Here is a 15705-nt window from a genome sequence, read left to right on the forward strand (position 1 = left end):
GAGCAGCAAAATGAGTACAGATTAAAATTATAAATGTATTATTAAAGCTTAATAGGAAATTAAATTCTGTTTAAAGGATTATCTGGAAGTTTTAGAGACTGCATTATAGGTAAATCCTGTTGTTCAAATCAGTTCGAAGTTTCCCCGTTGGATACATCTGAAATTTCACAGGAAGGCTTTCTCCTAAAGCAACCAGAGACAGGACCTACCACAGAAAAGAATATACAGTTGCCTGGAGTTTTTAAACTGCCTGGGATTGATTTGGCATCCTCAATAATATGTCACTGCTATTTTCTGATCTCTCCCTAGGAACGAATTCACAGTCCAACTCTTGGTAGAAAGGTCTGCCTCAATGAAAAGGCACTTATATTACTATTTTTGGCCTCTCTGCGGAAGAGCCAAAGATACACAGTAGAGACCAAGTGCCCTTTTATCATCAGAACTGGACTTTTCAAGTTACACAGGTAGGGCACCAAGAGAGAAACTTTCCAAGTGTGCACACTCTGCTCTCCTGTGAGCAACCAGAAGGCAGAGAGTCTCCCAAACTACTAATCTGGCTTCTTTCTCCAACATGAAATTAAACACTAAGTCAAACAAACCCTCAAGACAAGTCAGTTACTCAGTGGAATCCCAGTGGAAGTATTTTCTTCAAAGGGAGATTTCTTCCCATTCACAATCCTCATGTTGATAAGAAAAGCAAATACAGTCTTAAAAAGAAAGACAAGTTAACATCAATTTAATGATTCACAGTTATTACATTTAGATTTAGTGGCAATACAGCTGCTAGCTGAAAATCACCTAATTACCCATCTATTAAATTTAAGAAGTTCTTGACGTTTGTGTCCAAGTTACCAAAACCTATCCAACAATTAACTAACTGCTCTGACTACCAAAAGAGTTTGGCTCCTCCCTTCCCCTCAAACTAACCCTTTTCTGTTAATATTCTGAAGTTCATATTAGAATTAGAATTTGAAAACCTCTGCACTTGCTACCCAACCAATTTCTAAAATTAATATACATCAAAATAACTGCTCATTTACTAAAACCACCCTCCATGAAAGCTGTCTAGAAATTATTTAATTAAATGAGGAAAGATTCACAAATCAATAAAGGAGAATCCTGGTAAGCCAAGGAAAAGAAAATTTAAATGTTAGCCACAATTTCATTAATTATAGCAGGTATTCAGCTGCCAGTCCCTCTGTACATCAACAGACCCAGACAATCTCATTAAAGCCAAGAACCTAAAATTAATATCAATAATGAGAAGACACAGAAAGTTATTAGCAGAAGAAAGGTTCATGAGCAACGGAGAATGTAGTTTTATAATACAACCAAGCAGATCACACCATGGAGAACACAGTCCCAGTGCTCTGGCTGCTTCTTCTTTCCCAGGGAAGCTGTATAACCTTGCCCCTCTCCTTGCACCAGAACTCTTACGACCTGAAAGAAATCTGGTTAAAGACGTTGAACTAGCAGAAAAAACTTCGTGGGTTAGCTTGGTTTCTCTTAACTTGCTCACCCCACAACCAGATGAATTTTTGATAGTAGAAGGGAAACAGGAGAGAACAGCGGGAGCCAACAAAAGGATGATTTCTTCAACATTCAGACTAACTCAGCTGTATGGTCCAATCTCACATTATGTTTCAGGGCAGCCTACTGAAGCTGATGTCTCAGCAAACCTCATCTTCACTCTCATGGAAGCTGGAAGGTATGAAAAGAACGAGTCAAACGAATGATGAGAGAATGGGGCCTCATGTTACAGCAAGCCAGCATTTCTGTCCTCTCTCTGCTACCAAAGTTCCTCAAGACACTACATGAACAATTAAGGCCTTTTTCAGAGGCAATTGCTAATTTTCAGGTTACTCAACACAAAATATCAGGTGTCTGTCAAAATTACCAATTGGGGTCTAAAGTACTACTTCTGGAATCAATTGGACATGTGCTGTGAGTGTATAAAGCACTTTAAAAACTGAAGACCTGCTGTTGGGTCTTCCTCCTGAGTACCAAGTATATCAAAATGGACATTCATAGCATCAATTTCTTCTATTTTACTGCTTGCATCTTAGTTATCCTTCTATAAAATGAGAATAATCACACCACAAAAGTATTGTAAAGATTACGTTGGTTTTGAACTACTCAGACTCCTTAACAGTGTAAGGCACGGAGCACTACCCTGGGGGTTTAATTATCCTATCAGCAAACCAAAGTTTGACTGGTGCACTCTAAGGCCCAGAGCAATACACTGAACAATGTGGATAAATCAAGATATTTAACAGCCTCCCATTATCTATTTTTGTGCTGAAAGAGGCAGGGGTCTCGGCCTCACTAGGGGAGTGGGGAATATATGATAAATTAATTAAAGACTATCATACTGCTCACGCAGAAGGAGATGAATGAAGATTGGAAAGACTTTTGGAATGCTTGACTTTTTAATCTATATAATGCTTTTACAGTGTGAGAGAAACTGAGAAGTTAATACTGACTGTTTTTCTAGTTCTATCAGGTTTTTGACAATTTATTGCAAATAATTAAAGAGACTTCAATTATTTAGATGTTACAGATTAAAATCCACCTACGCATATTATCTAATAGCTGAATAGGTGGCTAAAGAAGAGATGGATGTCTATTTGCAATTTTAGCCCTTTACTTTCATTTTCCAAGTAATTAAAAATTAGATGATGCAATCTAATAACATCAATACCTTCCCTTTCAGCTGAGCATGCACCCACAGAAGTGTGTATATGATAGATGTTCCTCTTCAATCCAAAGAATGTCCTGATAGACAGGGAAATAAACCACATGATGTAAACCTGCTTCTTTTAAATTGTCTTTCAGAGCACCTAATGCTACTCTGCCTATTATAAAGAAAAAGGTGCAGTATCAGGAAACTACAGTTCAAGCTCTTTTATCAAAGACACTGATTCTCTAGAAAAAGGCTTGACCACAGAGCTAGATAAAAAAATATCTAGAATTACACAGAAGCACACAGTCTGCTATCATCAGCCTGTTAAAGCTAATGCGTGCTGTAGGTATAAAAAGGGAACTCCGAAAACTGCGTTCCTCTCAAAATCAGAACACATTTAACTGTGCCTGCTGCAAAGCAAGTGACACTGTTCTTTTGCTTCTGAATAATCAACCATTCATGGCAACAACGAAAAGCGAACACGGCACACAGAGTAATGCTGGAATAGAAAGAGTAGCTAGCTTCTTCACAACTCTCCCTGGCTAATGGAGACAGACTACACAGATTAATTTATCAAAGAAAAAGAAAAGAGAATCCCTTGCATTTCTCTCTCATTTGGGCTGTCACAATCAGGAAGAAACGCCATCAAGCCAGATTTCTAAAGTAACTTATTTCCTGCAGTTTCAAGTACTGATCCAACAGCAGCAGCGGATCCAAATGCACAGCTGTTCCTCCCAGGAAGACTGGTAAAGGAAATGAAGTCTGAAGTTTAGAGGAAAGGTATAATCCGCAGTGATAGCAGCTGCTCTGTCTGGGTCACTCGGGATTTAAAATATTCCATCATCAGCTTTGTAACAAAATGTTTTGCAATGGTTTGGTTTTATTTTTTATTTTAGTATGTTTTTATTTTCATAAAAGTGAAGATTTTAACACTGGCTAGAAATAGACAAGTGCGGACAAGCCGAGCAAAAGTTTCCCTTGTTGCCTCTGCCAATCATATTTGGCCTTCTAATGCTATTAGCGTCCTAGCGCAATAGATATTGCAGAGAAAAGTACTACCAAGCCAAAACAGGAAGCCAAATGTCTACTACAAACTAAGTGAAAATTACCACGAAAAAATCCAGACATATGGTATGAACTGGATTTGAACCCATGCTTTTAGAACTGCTACATCATTGTTTACTCTTCCATCACCATAACTGTCATTTAAGTCACTTTCAAGTATTTGTTCCATTATCACATCGACATGTCAGGACACAAACAGAAAAACTCTGCAGGCCAGCCAAACACAGTCATTAGGAACAAAAACTCAAGAAAAGAAAAAAACCGCATTTTTGCTGCTTTCTTGGTTTTTTAGGGAAGGAATCTGTTGTAATATATTGGAATTTAGCAGCCACAAAAGAGCAACAGCTTTGTTTCTGCCACACTGAAACATTTCACAACCAACTCTTTACTCACAGCAGAGCTGCAAACACAAGGCCAGCACTGCACTTGATTTTTACCAGTGAATAGCTATAGTACACTACCAAATACACTGCTGGAGGATTGAGGGTTTTCCCAATGCACTAAAATACCCACATTTTCTCAAGACTTCAGAAATTGACAACAAAACGGGAGGTGACATATTCAAGGACCAGAACCAAAGGGATTCTGCTAGAGCCTGTGAGCATCCGAGCTCACGTGAACTCAGTACCGGGTTCTGCACAGAGGGAAGGGGAAGCAGAATCCTCCCCCGCTATATGACAGGGCCAGAGCTTGAAATGAAACAGGACCTCTCTCCAGATGCCATGAAAAACAAACTGGGAATCAGAAGAAGGGGTTTTCATCATTAGAGTAGTGAAAACTGCTAGTCAGAGGAAAGGGGAAAGCAAGATAGCTAACTTAAGATTTTATAAACATGATTAAGCTCAAAGGTTACCTGATAGTATTACATATATGCTGCAGTTCCAGTTGCTTACCAGTAAAACTGCGAGGTCTCAAAGGGTGTGCATCTACTGAAACACCTGTGTGGGTCCCTTGCAGCTGCACAAAAGCCTCTACAAAATTAAGGCAGTCCTGAATGATGCTGTGCTTTGAGAAGGAGAAAGAAGATGATGGAATAAGTTCTTATCCCCAGTGCTTATGACAATGCTAGTCATTTGAGGAAGGTATTCCTATCGGTTTATTTTTGGGACTATCTGAAACCATTCAATTTTTGCAGCTAGCACATCCATGAAGCAAAGAACTGCAAAGGCAAAGATCGCTTTCTCTCCGTTTCGAGATGCAGCCGTTATCATAGGTTATTCCTCATCAAAAAACCATCTTGGTCACCTGGCTGATTCATGTAGCGAAGAGCAGAGAGCAGGAGAAAAAGCAAACCCAAAAAGATTAGACGCAGCCCTAGCCCACGCAGCTGAGGTGCAAAGTGTCACTACTATAAACCAACTTAAAATAAACTTCTCCCAACTGGTAACTGTAATACTGCTTTGCTAAAAGCATTACAGTCCAGTCAAATAAATTTCATTCATAAGAGCTGAGATATATATTGATCAGCAAAGCTTAAACACGAATCAGCTGAATCCTAGCCAACTAGTGATCACTGCACTTCTAGCAGTCCAAGAGAGCCAATTATTACTCATGAGTTCATGATGTTTTCTTCACCTTCCTGTTGAAGAGATTATTTAAGACCTCAAATCACTTAACTGGATTGTTTTGTCCTGTTATGAGTCATCTACAAATTCCAAGGCACCATTAGATTCTCCTTCAGGAGCTGCAACCAACTCCCCAGATTGCCTCAGCTATAAAATTGTGAGGAAACGGGGTTATAAAAATTACACACATACTCGGAACTCTACCCCCAGATGTCTTCTAGAATTCATGTGAAAGTGAAAAGATCTCACCCCCTAACGTACACTTGCTATTTATAAACCACCCCAAATCCGCATTACACTCCAAATCAAAAATCCTTTTTCTTGTGAACCGAAAGAGAACAAACCAGAATGTTTAACTTTTCCGGAGAAAGAGGGAGGGGAGAGGGAAGAAGGTAGTAGCATTTAATGCTGCAACTGTTTTTTTATTATTTATTTCTGGTTTACACCAGCAGAACTTTGAACAGTGGCACTTCTTTACATATTAGCTGCATTTAACTTTCTCCAAAAAATGAACTAATATGAACTACTTGATGTTTTGGAGTTCAAGAGCAAAGAATCAGTAAGAACACACCTTGCAGAATTTGAATAAATAAATAAAGTAATAATAATAAATTTTAGTACACAGGCTGTCACTCTGTGTTTAAAAACACTTTGCTATTTCTGGTGAACAAAGGTTTACTGTTTAAAACTTAACAGTCACAACTGAGTAGCAAGTAAAAACAGGATACAGCACAACTAGAGACTTAAAATAGTGACTATTCTTCAGAGTTCTGCTCTATCACCGGGCAGAGCGCCAAGCTAAGCTACAATATGAACCAAACTTGATTTGCACTGCTTTTAAAAACAAACCAGATCCCATGTCAGTTCTGCAAATGCCACCCTTCTTTTCGGAAACGGTTTCAAAAAAAAGAAAGGCATGCATGTTGCTGATAATTCAATATAATACATCAGAGAGGACTCATACTTGAAGCTCATTGATTATTTGATATCCAGAAGGCAAAGAAGGTAAAATCTAGCACGATGCTCTCAAAAATCTATTTATTTTAATGATCATTATTATCTAACAGTGTACTTTTAAAGCAAATTCTCATTCTGAGCAGGCCAACATATCTTTTTGCTGGTTGATGGACGACACTTCAGAGAACGACGCAGAATGAACACCCAGTCTAAAAAAAAAAGTTCTTAAACCATCCCCATTCCTCCTATTGAAATGTCTCAGAAAAGATGAAATAAAAGCAGAGATGCCCTCATTAAGCAAGATAAAAATAGCTTTTATGTTCCATTTTTTATTTTTAGCTAAAGAATGAAAATGCAGTTATGTAACCTTACAAGTTTCATAAATTAGGAGACAAGCAGGGCATGTTTGCACTCTTTGGAGTTTATTAGCTATCAGGAGAGCACCTAACTCTGCACTGATAGTAGCCACAAGCACGGCTGGTTCAGTTAGAAAACTTATTGGTACAGAATAAATGCGCGATTTAGCTGCTGCCGAGGCTCACGTTGGTTCACACGCAGAGAAAGCCATTTCATGATCACCTTCAGTCCGTGATACCAAGATAACACTTCACCAGTCCCCAAAACCACCATGGCTTTTGAAGCATGTTCTTCCCTCCAACAATTCCTCCCACTGCAGCTCAACCTTAAGCCCTCCTATTACAGCCCAAGAAACTGTTTGTAGCTCTTAAGATGAGGCATCAGACAATTCTCTAGGTATTAAAAATATCTGCCATTAGGGTCAAAATTCTTCGAATGCAAAAGGCTCGTACAGTGTAATCATATCACTGCACAAAAGAAAAATCTAATTACAATGAGAAGGTCAATAAGACGTTTGAATCTGAGTAGGCTGGTGGGAACTTGTGTAATATTTAAGATATTATTTTTGCTCTTCCCTCACCAGTGGAGAAATGCCACAGAGGTGGCGAGGGGGAACAGCGTCTCATGAAATTGTGATTAGAAGACTGCAACGAGGACAATCCTTGTCCATTGCTTGTACAGACAGAACAAGGAGAAACCCAGTAACACCACTCCAATAATTGTTGGCTGCTGAATGGATGCCATGAATACAATCTACATAAGACTTTGCAAGGAAAGAAAAAGGTGAAAAGTCAGTGTATTAAACAATGACTGCCTTCCCTTTTGCCACTGAGGTTGGTTTTTTTTCCCCTTAATCCAGTTTACGGATCTCAAAACACCACTTAAGGACTCCAGAGCTAGAAAAATCTTCTGCACAGCTTCACATTGCAAGAAGATGCTGCTTCCACAAGAGGTCTAAAGAGGCACCAATGTACACAAAGGTCACAAATAACTGATACACTCTCTGAGTTGAGAACTATCACCATTTGCCTGAAAATACATGTATTTTGGAAAATCAACTCAAATTCCCTCCCTTTTGAGACTTCAGCCGTCCAAGGAAAATAATACTAACGTGAATAGTAATAGTTGGGTATCAAAATGAATTGAAAATTCATCTAACAGAACTGCAGTCTGCCATTAACACATCTTACTACTACGTAGTGATAAGTAACCATACTAAAAAACACAAGCAAGTAGCCCAGCAGGGATATCACAGAGGCTATTTTCCCAGTCGTCAAGAAATGTGATAGACCAAGCAGGCAAGAAAGTAAAATACACATTTAGAAAAACTGCCTGTAATATACAGACTTTTAGACACGGATCGTGAAGTGCTGTAGAATTATTAAAGCCTAAAGCCAGAACACATCATTTAATTCTCCTCTACTTCATTATTTAAGACCCATTTTTTGTGGGTGAGCGTTGTCGTTGTTTTATTGCAAAGAATTGTTCTGGTACAAGGGGAAGAATTTTCAGTTCCCAAGAAATAATTTGCAAAACAAGACTAGATTATCAACACTCAGTTACAACTTTATAATTTATAAAGTACCAATGAGATCATACAAAAACATCCCTGGTTAACAAATATGCACTTTTGCAATGCTCATTTGGCTCAACAAGTACTAATGGAGATCTTGACAGAAATCTGATTCCTGGGTATCACTCACACGGCACTAAACATGCTATGCAAATCATTTAAAACAAATCAGAGCTACATTTTAAATATTAACTCCTACACACTATCAGATACACTGATCTTAGCTAATGAGTTAGTAAAGATTCACAAGTTTGGCTACCACCTCAAGTTTACACCAAAGCCTTTGGGACTGCATTTGTTTATCGAAACGCAAGTAGTTTAAACCAAAAGACAAAAAGGGAAGCAGCACTGAGGTCACAACTGGTCACCGTCACAAAATGTACACTGCTGCAAGCTTATGTTCACAAAAAATCTACCAGATTTTGACAGTTTGCTTCTTTTCACCCACTTACTTCAATCCTGTCAGCTACCATGTACCCTCGACTACAAAGCAACAGCTACTCCAGCACATCTACAAAAACACTGGGGTAAAATTCCAGCCATCACAACCAGAAATGTTATTTTAAAAAAGAAAAGCTTATTTTCTTTATTTTTTTTTTAAGATACAGTATTACATTTGCTGAAAAGTGCCCTGAAGTATACTTGAGTTTCAGATTCTACATTAGGTACAGAAACATTAACGCCAGCGTGGAACATACCATTAGAGACTGATTGAAGCTGACGGGGAGATTGACAAAACCGCTATAACACAGCCCAAGAAAACGCTCCTTTGCAATTAGAGATAGGTTATAGAAACCAAAGACAAATATTTAGCATTAAAGACATTTTGTTTAAATCCCTATTGGTCATTTTCGAGAACATGTCTACTTTTTGCCAAATTAGTATCTTATTGCCACTACAATGAAAGTGCCTAGAAATACTTTATAATTTCTTCCAGAACAACTCACACGTCTAGTCAGAGCAGAAAACTGCAGGGGCTAAAGCTCACCTCAAAGAAAACCCAAACCCATCAGTTTGATTTAATGTGGTCGAGCCCTGATGCAACCCACTGCACGGCCATGCTGGAGCTCACACTAACACTGCACTGGGCAGCCGCAGGAGTGAAAGATTACAGGAGCTTAAAAGTGCACAATGCTGCTGCCTCAGCAAAGAATCAGGGTCTTGATCTTGATAAGGTACGGTAAATGCTTCATAATTAAAATCAATGACATCGATAAATTGATTATAAAACTGAAAAAAAAATGGTTAATACTAGAAGTAAGCGGTTTGATGAACAGCAAATTACAATAAACATTGTTTCCAAATCAGGACAGGTAATCCAAGATGGCTAGAAAAACACAAACGCCATTTACACGATTAAAAAGTTAAAATAAAAGGTCATCTGACTGAGAAACCGAACTACAGTTAAAAATGGTTTTCAACACCACATCCTTATACACAATCACATTATGGGCTTCCCAGGGCTTAAGGGTTTCCTCCCCTTCTTTTGCTTGGGTTTTTTTTTTCTGCTGTGTGAAGAACAGCTCTTTTCTGTTTCATTTAACAGGTACTGAAGAAAGTTGGCATCTAGGCCACATGGCTACTAATATAATTTCTCACTACAACATATTCTTGAAAAATACTTTAAGTGAATGATTCCTGTTGTACTGTTTTGTGGTTTAATGCTTTACTTACACAGAGAACGCTCATCTACCTCTGCCCTTCTACTGATGCCAGCACATAATTCAGATTAACACACCATCAACTCCTCCCGCTGACTGATGTTTTTGCCACGTCTGTAACTTCTACAGGAGGTTTGTAGCTCCTATATTCGCAACTATAACTCAAAGTCATCAAAACTACAACCTTCAATTTGTAAATACAAGACCAAGAAAAACACTATCCAGACCTAAAACTTTTCAGGATCTTAACTACAGGCAAAGGTCACCTCCGCAAAAACGGCTTTGCAGCTCGGTAATTCTCTTCGAGGGAAAACCCCAAATCACCCTCAAAGAGTTGGAAGAGCTGACTGTACATAACCTCGAGAACGTATTCTCTTACTAAATGAGTTGCTTCTATAAATGCAAATTACTGCAAATGCTCTCCACCGCTGAAGCTAAAGAAAACTGAAATGCAGCACACTGAGCCGAGTTCCACATGTTCATCCTGTGAATTACAATTAATACATTGAAATACAGTGGTTGTACAATCATAGTTGCACGTGCCTACAGATCCTTCATAGCTTTGCTACCTCATTAAAACAGACGGACTTGGCCACTGCCCAGAAAAATACTTTGCCTGAGAGCTGAAGCAAGCAGCTGTAAGGCATGGTAATGATGGAATAATAATAAAAAAGGTCATTGTCTTCTTAAAAAAAAACACAACAAAAACCTGACTGGGTTTACCAGAAGAAACATTACACTGCTAACTGAAGTATGCGAGTTCTCCAGCATGGCATATCAGAAGCCGACTCGCATGTTTACCTTGGACAGCTCAGATGAGTTAAGGAAAGCCGAGCGTTGCACAAGAACAGAGATTCTTTGTGCCCCTGTGGGTAGCTCACCTCTGCATTTTCACTTTCTGATTTACAATAATTCTTTCAAAGAACTAATGACACTGCACCATTATTTCAGCACATTCAATGCAGTTACTCGCCCAGCCTGTGTTTGTCAAAAGAGCGGTGATGCCCACAGCCCGTGGTACAGATGCTGCGACGAGGGGAGCGTATTTGGTGTTACGGAAACCAACTGACTTGGTTCTGTGTCCTGCCTCATCAGAGAAATCAGAGGAAGATCACAGATTAAGCCTAAGCGACCTATTTCTTGGTCTGGAAATGTGCAAATTCTGGGTCCAAATCCCATATCTGGGAAAGTAACAAAGAAGAAAAACACTGTCTAGAGCTTGAAAAATTAACATTTCTGTTCTGAGAGAAACTCACGATACTATTAACTTGAACAAAACGACTTCCAGCTGAAAGCATTAATCTCTGCACTTGGAGGGCTTACTCCTGATTTTGATGCATTTCTTTATTATCTTTCAGACATTCAAAAATACTATTACATAGTCAGGAATTTCTCTTTTATCAAATTATTTAACAAAAACATGCTGAAGACATTAGGAAACATTGAGACACTGCATCATCATCATCATTAGCGTTTCTCATTTTTAAAGCCACAGATTAGCATTCCTGATTTAACTAAGCTTTTAAATACTCTTTTGCATACTATCTACATCGAATGATGATCTGTGAATGTACAAAGAGACATTTTGATCTCTTCCGCAGCCAGTAAGAACAAGTAAATGAGTGACTGTCTCATACACAAGTACAAATTTTGTTACAGGGAGGTGTGTGCTTGTGTATGTGTTTTACACACACCCGAATACAAACTATGGGGTTTTCACTTGATTTTTATTTAACTGCACTTCAGTCAAATGGCCATCTATGGGTAGCTATGCCATTACAATATATTCCACTTGAAAAAATTAAACTACAACAGGATCTTTGTATTAATAATATCCAGGTTTAAAATATAAACACCAACTTCTTACTTCACATAGTTTTCAAGAACTCGAAGAAGCAACGCAGGCACACAAAACTTTTGGTAACACCTAGAAAATACGCAAGCAAACCCTGTCATGGCACCATCATACGGATTGACAAAACATTGAATTATGTACTTGGGAACACAGAAAATAAGTTTCGTGTCACTGAGGAATACAGGTTATTACTAAAGATCCTCTTTTTGAGGAGTGCTGTTACTAGTAGGTCACTGAGACACCTTCTGCAGGTTGCCTGCATGAGGGGCTTTGTGTGCAGGAAAAGACTGTATAAGCGGTGCTGGAATTTTGCAGAATGTTTCCAAACATCACCATTAACCTGGGTTTTCTTCCCTGTTTTGAATCCAGTAACATCAAAATCAGCACAGCCCTCCAGGCAGGTGGGGCTGGGAGATGGCACTGGCTGGCAGGTTTCTGGAGTTAGGGGTTTTGGGGGGGGGGGGGGGGGGCTTTTTTTTTTTTTTTTTAAGGTAAAACTGCAAGGTCCATAAGAGGGAGCTCAAACACAGCTCCAGCTGACATCCCTCAAAACTAAGTGACTTTAACAATGTATATTAAAAAAACAATCCTGGAAGCCTGAGACCATCTCCAACTGAACAAGAACCACCTTTGAAATGCAGGTCACAAGCTATGCCCAAATCTTCTTTAAAAAATAATCTTAGGTTCTCTAGCATTTGAAGAGCCATACATTGAAGAGTTCAGCACTGTCTGTGTTATCCTGCATATTAATGTTTTGTTAATTACAATTTTAAAGGGCAGTGACAGCCTGGTATGAGTAAATACATGCAATGCAGCAAGCACCACTGGGCTGTGTTACAACAGAAATTGAGAGTAGGCCCTGGTAAACAACCCATCCTTAAAACATAGAAACCAGTGCAGTTCTAAAATTTCGTGCTTCACATAAAAAAAGGAAAGGAGCAGAACCACAAGCAAAATACAGGAGTCAATGTCACACAGGAAAAAAAACCCTCCCCCTCTTCTCACCCACTTTGTTACTATGGGACTCACAGAAATCTCTGGATTATAAACACGAAGGTCCCACTCACAAGACAATTAAGCAGCTCCAGTGCTTCTATCGGCCACCCACCTCCATGACTCTTCACAAGGTCTGCATCTCCCAGAAAAGCTAAAATGCATTCTTGAATTTGCCAGCTGAAAGACAGGACTTTGTTGCTCCTGAGAATAGGGGAACACTTTTGAAACCAAAGCGATTTATTTTTTCAAAGGAATTCTTTTTTTCCCAACTGAATGGTGAGGGCAGTAGAGAAACAAGGAGTTAATATCATGCTGTGTTTTGTCCTGGGCAAGAAAGATGTATCATAACTTTAAAATCTCAGATGGTCTGAACAGCACAAATAGGTGGAAGATTACCAAGTCAGAAAGTAAGCTCAGAAACGGCATGTCTACGCACAAGAAATGGTGGAACAGTAGTTCCCTGCCTCTGCTACGACCAGTAACTAACAATAAAACAGACAAGATGGTAAACATTGCAAAAAGACAATTACTAATAATGAAAAGGCAATAGAAATTTTGGGCTGCTTCCACAAACTGAGTAACGCGTTTTCAAACTGACAGCAAAGTATTGGTTGCCAAATGAAAATGAGAGCAAACAGCAAAGTTGTGCTTAACCCCTTTTTGCTTTTATACTGCATTTTAAACACAGATGAAATCATGGAATTTAGAAGAAAAAGTCTACAAAGAAGACATTTTACTCAGCTATTTGGTCAGTGTTTCCATCACTTCAGTACCCAGAATCCTCAGACAACTTATTCATCTTGGGTCCTTTCCTCAATACCAGGTTCGTGAAAATAAGATGGGTTTTCATCTGCAAAACCTGGGTTAGGAACACTCAGATTGGGGAGAAACGGAGTTAGGATTCTGACTTATCTTGCGGAAGGTGAATGCTAAACATAAGAGTTAATTGAAGGACAACCTGTAACCGCAGACTTCAGGAACTCTCAAGAATACCCAACTCTCGAGTGGCAGCCAAGGACCGACCACCAAAATGCAAAATCCCAGGGTACTGAGCTACACAGGCATGACAGAGGTGCAAGAAACAAGACGACTCCAGCAACTGCAAACATCTCTAAATTGTCCTCGCTCTGCTCTCAATTAACTCGAACAGCATCCTCTATGAAACATCAACAAATAGTTTAGCAAGAACAAAGCTTCGGCCTCACACCTTCCCAAGCAGGAGCTGACAGAAGCAGCATGCTTTTCTTCTACATCTGACCAGCAGCAGCACCAATTCAAAACAAGTATTTACCCTATCCTGACACAGAGGAATAAAAGGAAACACTTCACTGCAAATCCAACCGTATGTTCTCTTATTCCCATTCCTGTAAAGGTTCAGCCACAAACAAGACCTTAAATTTTCTTTAAACAGTTAACAGAAAAACAAAAATGTTGACACAAGCAGGTGAGACAAGAACCACACGGAAAAGCTCTGACATCCCTATATCTAAACCAGAAAAGGCATCTGATGTTCGGAAAGCGCATTCCTTACGCCGTTAATTTCTGCTGACGGGCTTTGCAGAGATATCAGAAGCCAGGGAGGATTTTTGGAAGTGCAGCAATTTGCACCTACGACAACTGGAGTATAGCACGAACAACATTAGTGACACCAAGTCCGGCACCTCCGGCCAGGTCTCTGCATGCCCATGGGTGCTCCATGCCCCCACGGCCCTGCAGCTGGGGGGGGGGGGGGGGGGGAACCAGGGTGTTACCTGCCAGCGGCTTGGGGCAGGAGCCTGTCCTGCCCCGGGGATGCTCCGCAGGGCCCTGAGGGAAGCGCTCCTCAGGCAGGCGGGTGCAAGGCTGGGGACCCCCCCCTGCCCCAATCTGGGCCTGTCCCAGGGTGAGGAACTGGGACCCCCCCTCTCAGAGCCTGGTGAAGGAATTGGGGGACCCTCACCCCCTCGGACCCAGGCCTGTCCCAGCATGAGGAACTGGGACCCCTCGCCTCAGACCCTGGTGAAAGAACCGGGACCCCCACCCCCTCAGACCCGGGCCTGTCCTGGGGTGAGGAACCGGGACCCCCCCCCCCTCAGACCCTGGTGAAGGAATCGGGACCCCCCCCTCAGACCCGGACCCGTGCCGGGGTGAGGAACTAGGTGTCCCCCCCTCAGACCCGGGGCCTGTCCCGTGGTGAAGAACCGGGGACCCCCCCTCAGACTCGTCCCAGGGGAGAGGGGGTCCCCCCCCCGCGCCAGCCCACCACAAAGGAGCCCCCACCCAGCCGGACCCGCTCCCGCGCAGACCTGAGGCGGGGGGGGGGCTGCCCCGGGGCAGAGTCGTCCGTGTGTCCCCCCCTCAAACGGGGGGACCGGGGACTCCCCCCGCGACAGGCCCTGCCCCCGGGGTGGCAGGTGCCGCTCTCCGGAGGATGCTCCGGCCCGGGGCTCGCCGCGGGCCGGGCCCGGTACCGGGAAAAAGGGGGGGGGGGGGGGGGGGGGTGCGTGTGGAAAAAGGGGGGTGGGTGTGTGAGGGGGGTGGAGAGGGAGAGTAACGGGGGGGGGGGGGAGGAGGCGAGGAAAAAGAAACGAAAAGAGGGAGCAGAAGAAACAGACAGGGGAGAGGACGAACGACAGCCGCAGCGAGCAGAAGAGCGAAACGGGCGAGGGGAGGGGGGGGCGCAGCAGAAAATACCCAAACCGACAAAAAACCCGTAGCAGCCGGGGGCGCGAGCGAGGGGGGGAGGGGGGGGCCGGGGGGGCGGGGGGGGGGGCGCGCGGGCGGGCGGTTGGGCGGGCGGCGGCGGCAGCAGCAGCGTCGTCGTCTCCTCACCCGGTGGGCGCGGGTTAGGCTCAGATCCTTCATGACCTCTTCGAAGGCCGCCGTCTCTTCCGCCTGTTTCTGGTTGTGCAGAGCGATCTTCTCGCTGAATTTCCGCGGGTTGTTCGAGGCCGCCATCTTCCCCCGTCCGCATCCCCCTCCCCGCGCCGGAGGGGGGGGGCGGGAGGGGGGGG

At 42.0% G+C, this 15705-nt stretch overlaps 1 protein-coding gene across 8 annotated transcripts in view; it reads right to left on the bottom strand.

Annotated features, from left to right (window-relative positions):
• CRTC1 (CREB regulated transcription coactivator 1) overlaps positions 1 to 15705 on the bottom strand; it is a 53211-nt gene extending 37506 nt beyond the window's left edge. For 7 of the 8 annotated variants that reach the window (XM_030034063.2, XM_030034058.2, XM_030034061.2 and 4 more), the window contains exon 1: positions 15524 to 15705. In XM_030034063.2, the coding sequence (XP_029889923.1) occupies positions 15524 to 15649 (126 nt within the window). In that variant the 5' untranslated portion in view covers positions 15650 to 15705. The remainder of the gene's footprint in view (positions 1 to 15523) is intronic. The other variant, XM_030034064.2, reaches the window with a different exon arrangement.

The sequence above is a fragment of the Aquila chrysaetos genome, chromosome 12 (genome assembly GCF_900496995.4).
Source record: "Aquila chrysaetos chrysaetos chromosome 12, bAquChr1.4, whole genome shotgun sequence".
NCBI classification, from domain to species: domain Eukaryota; kingdom Metazoa; phylum Chordata; class Aves; order Accipitriformes; family Accipitridae; genus Aquila; species Aquila chrysaetos.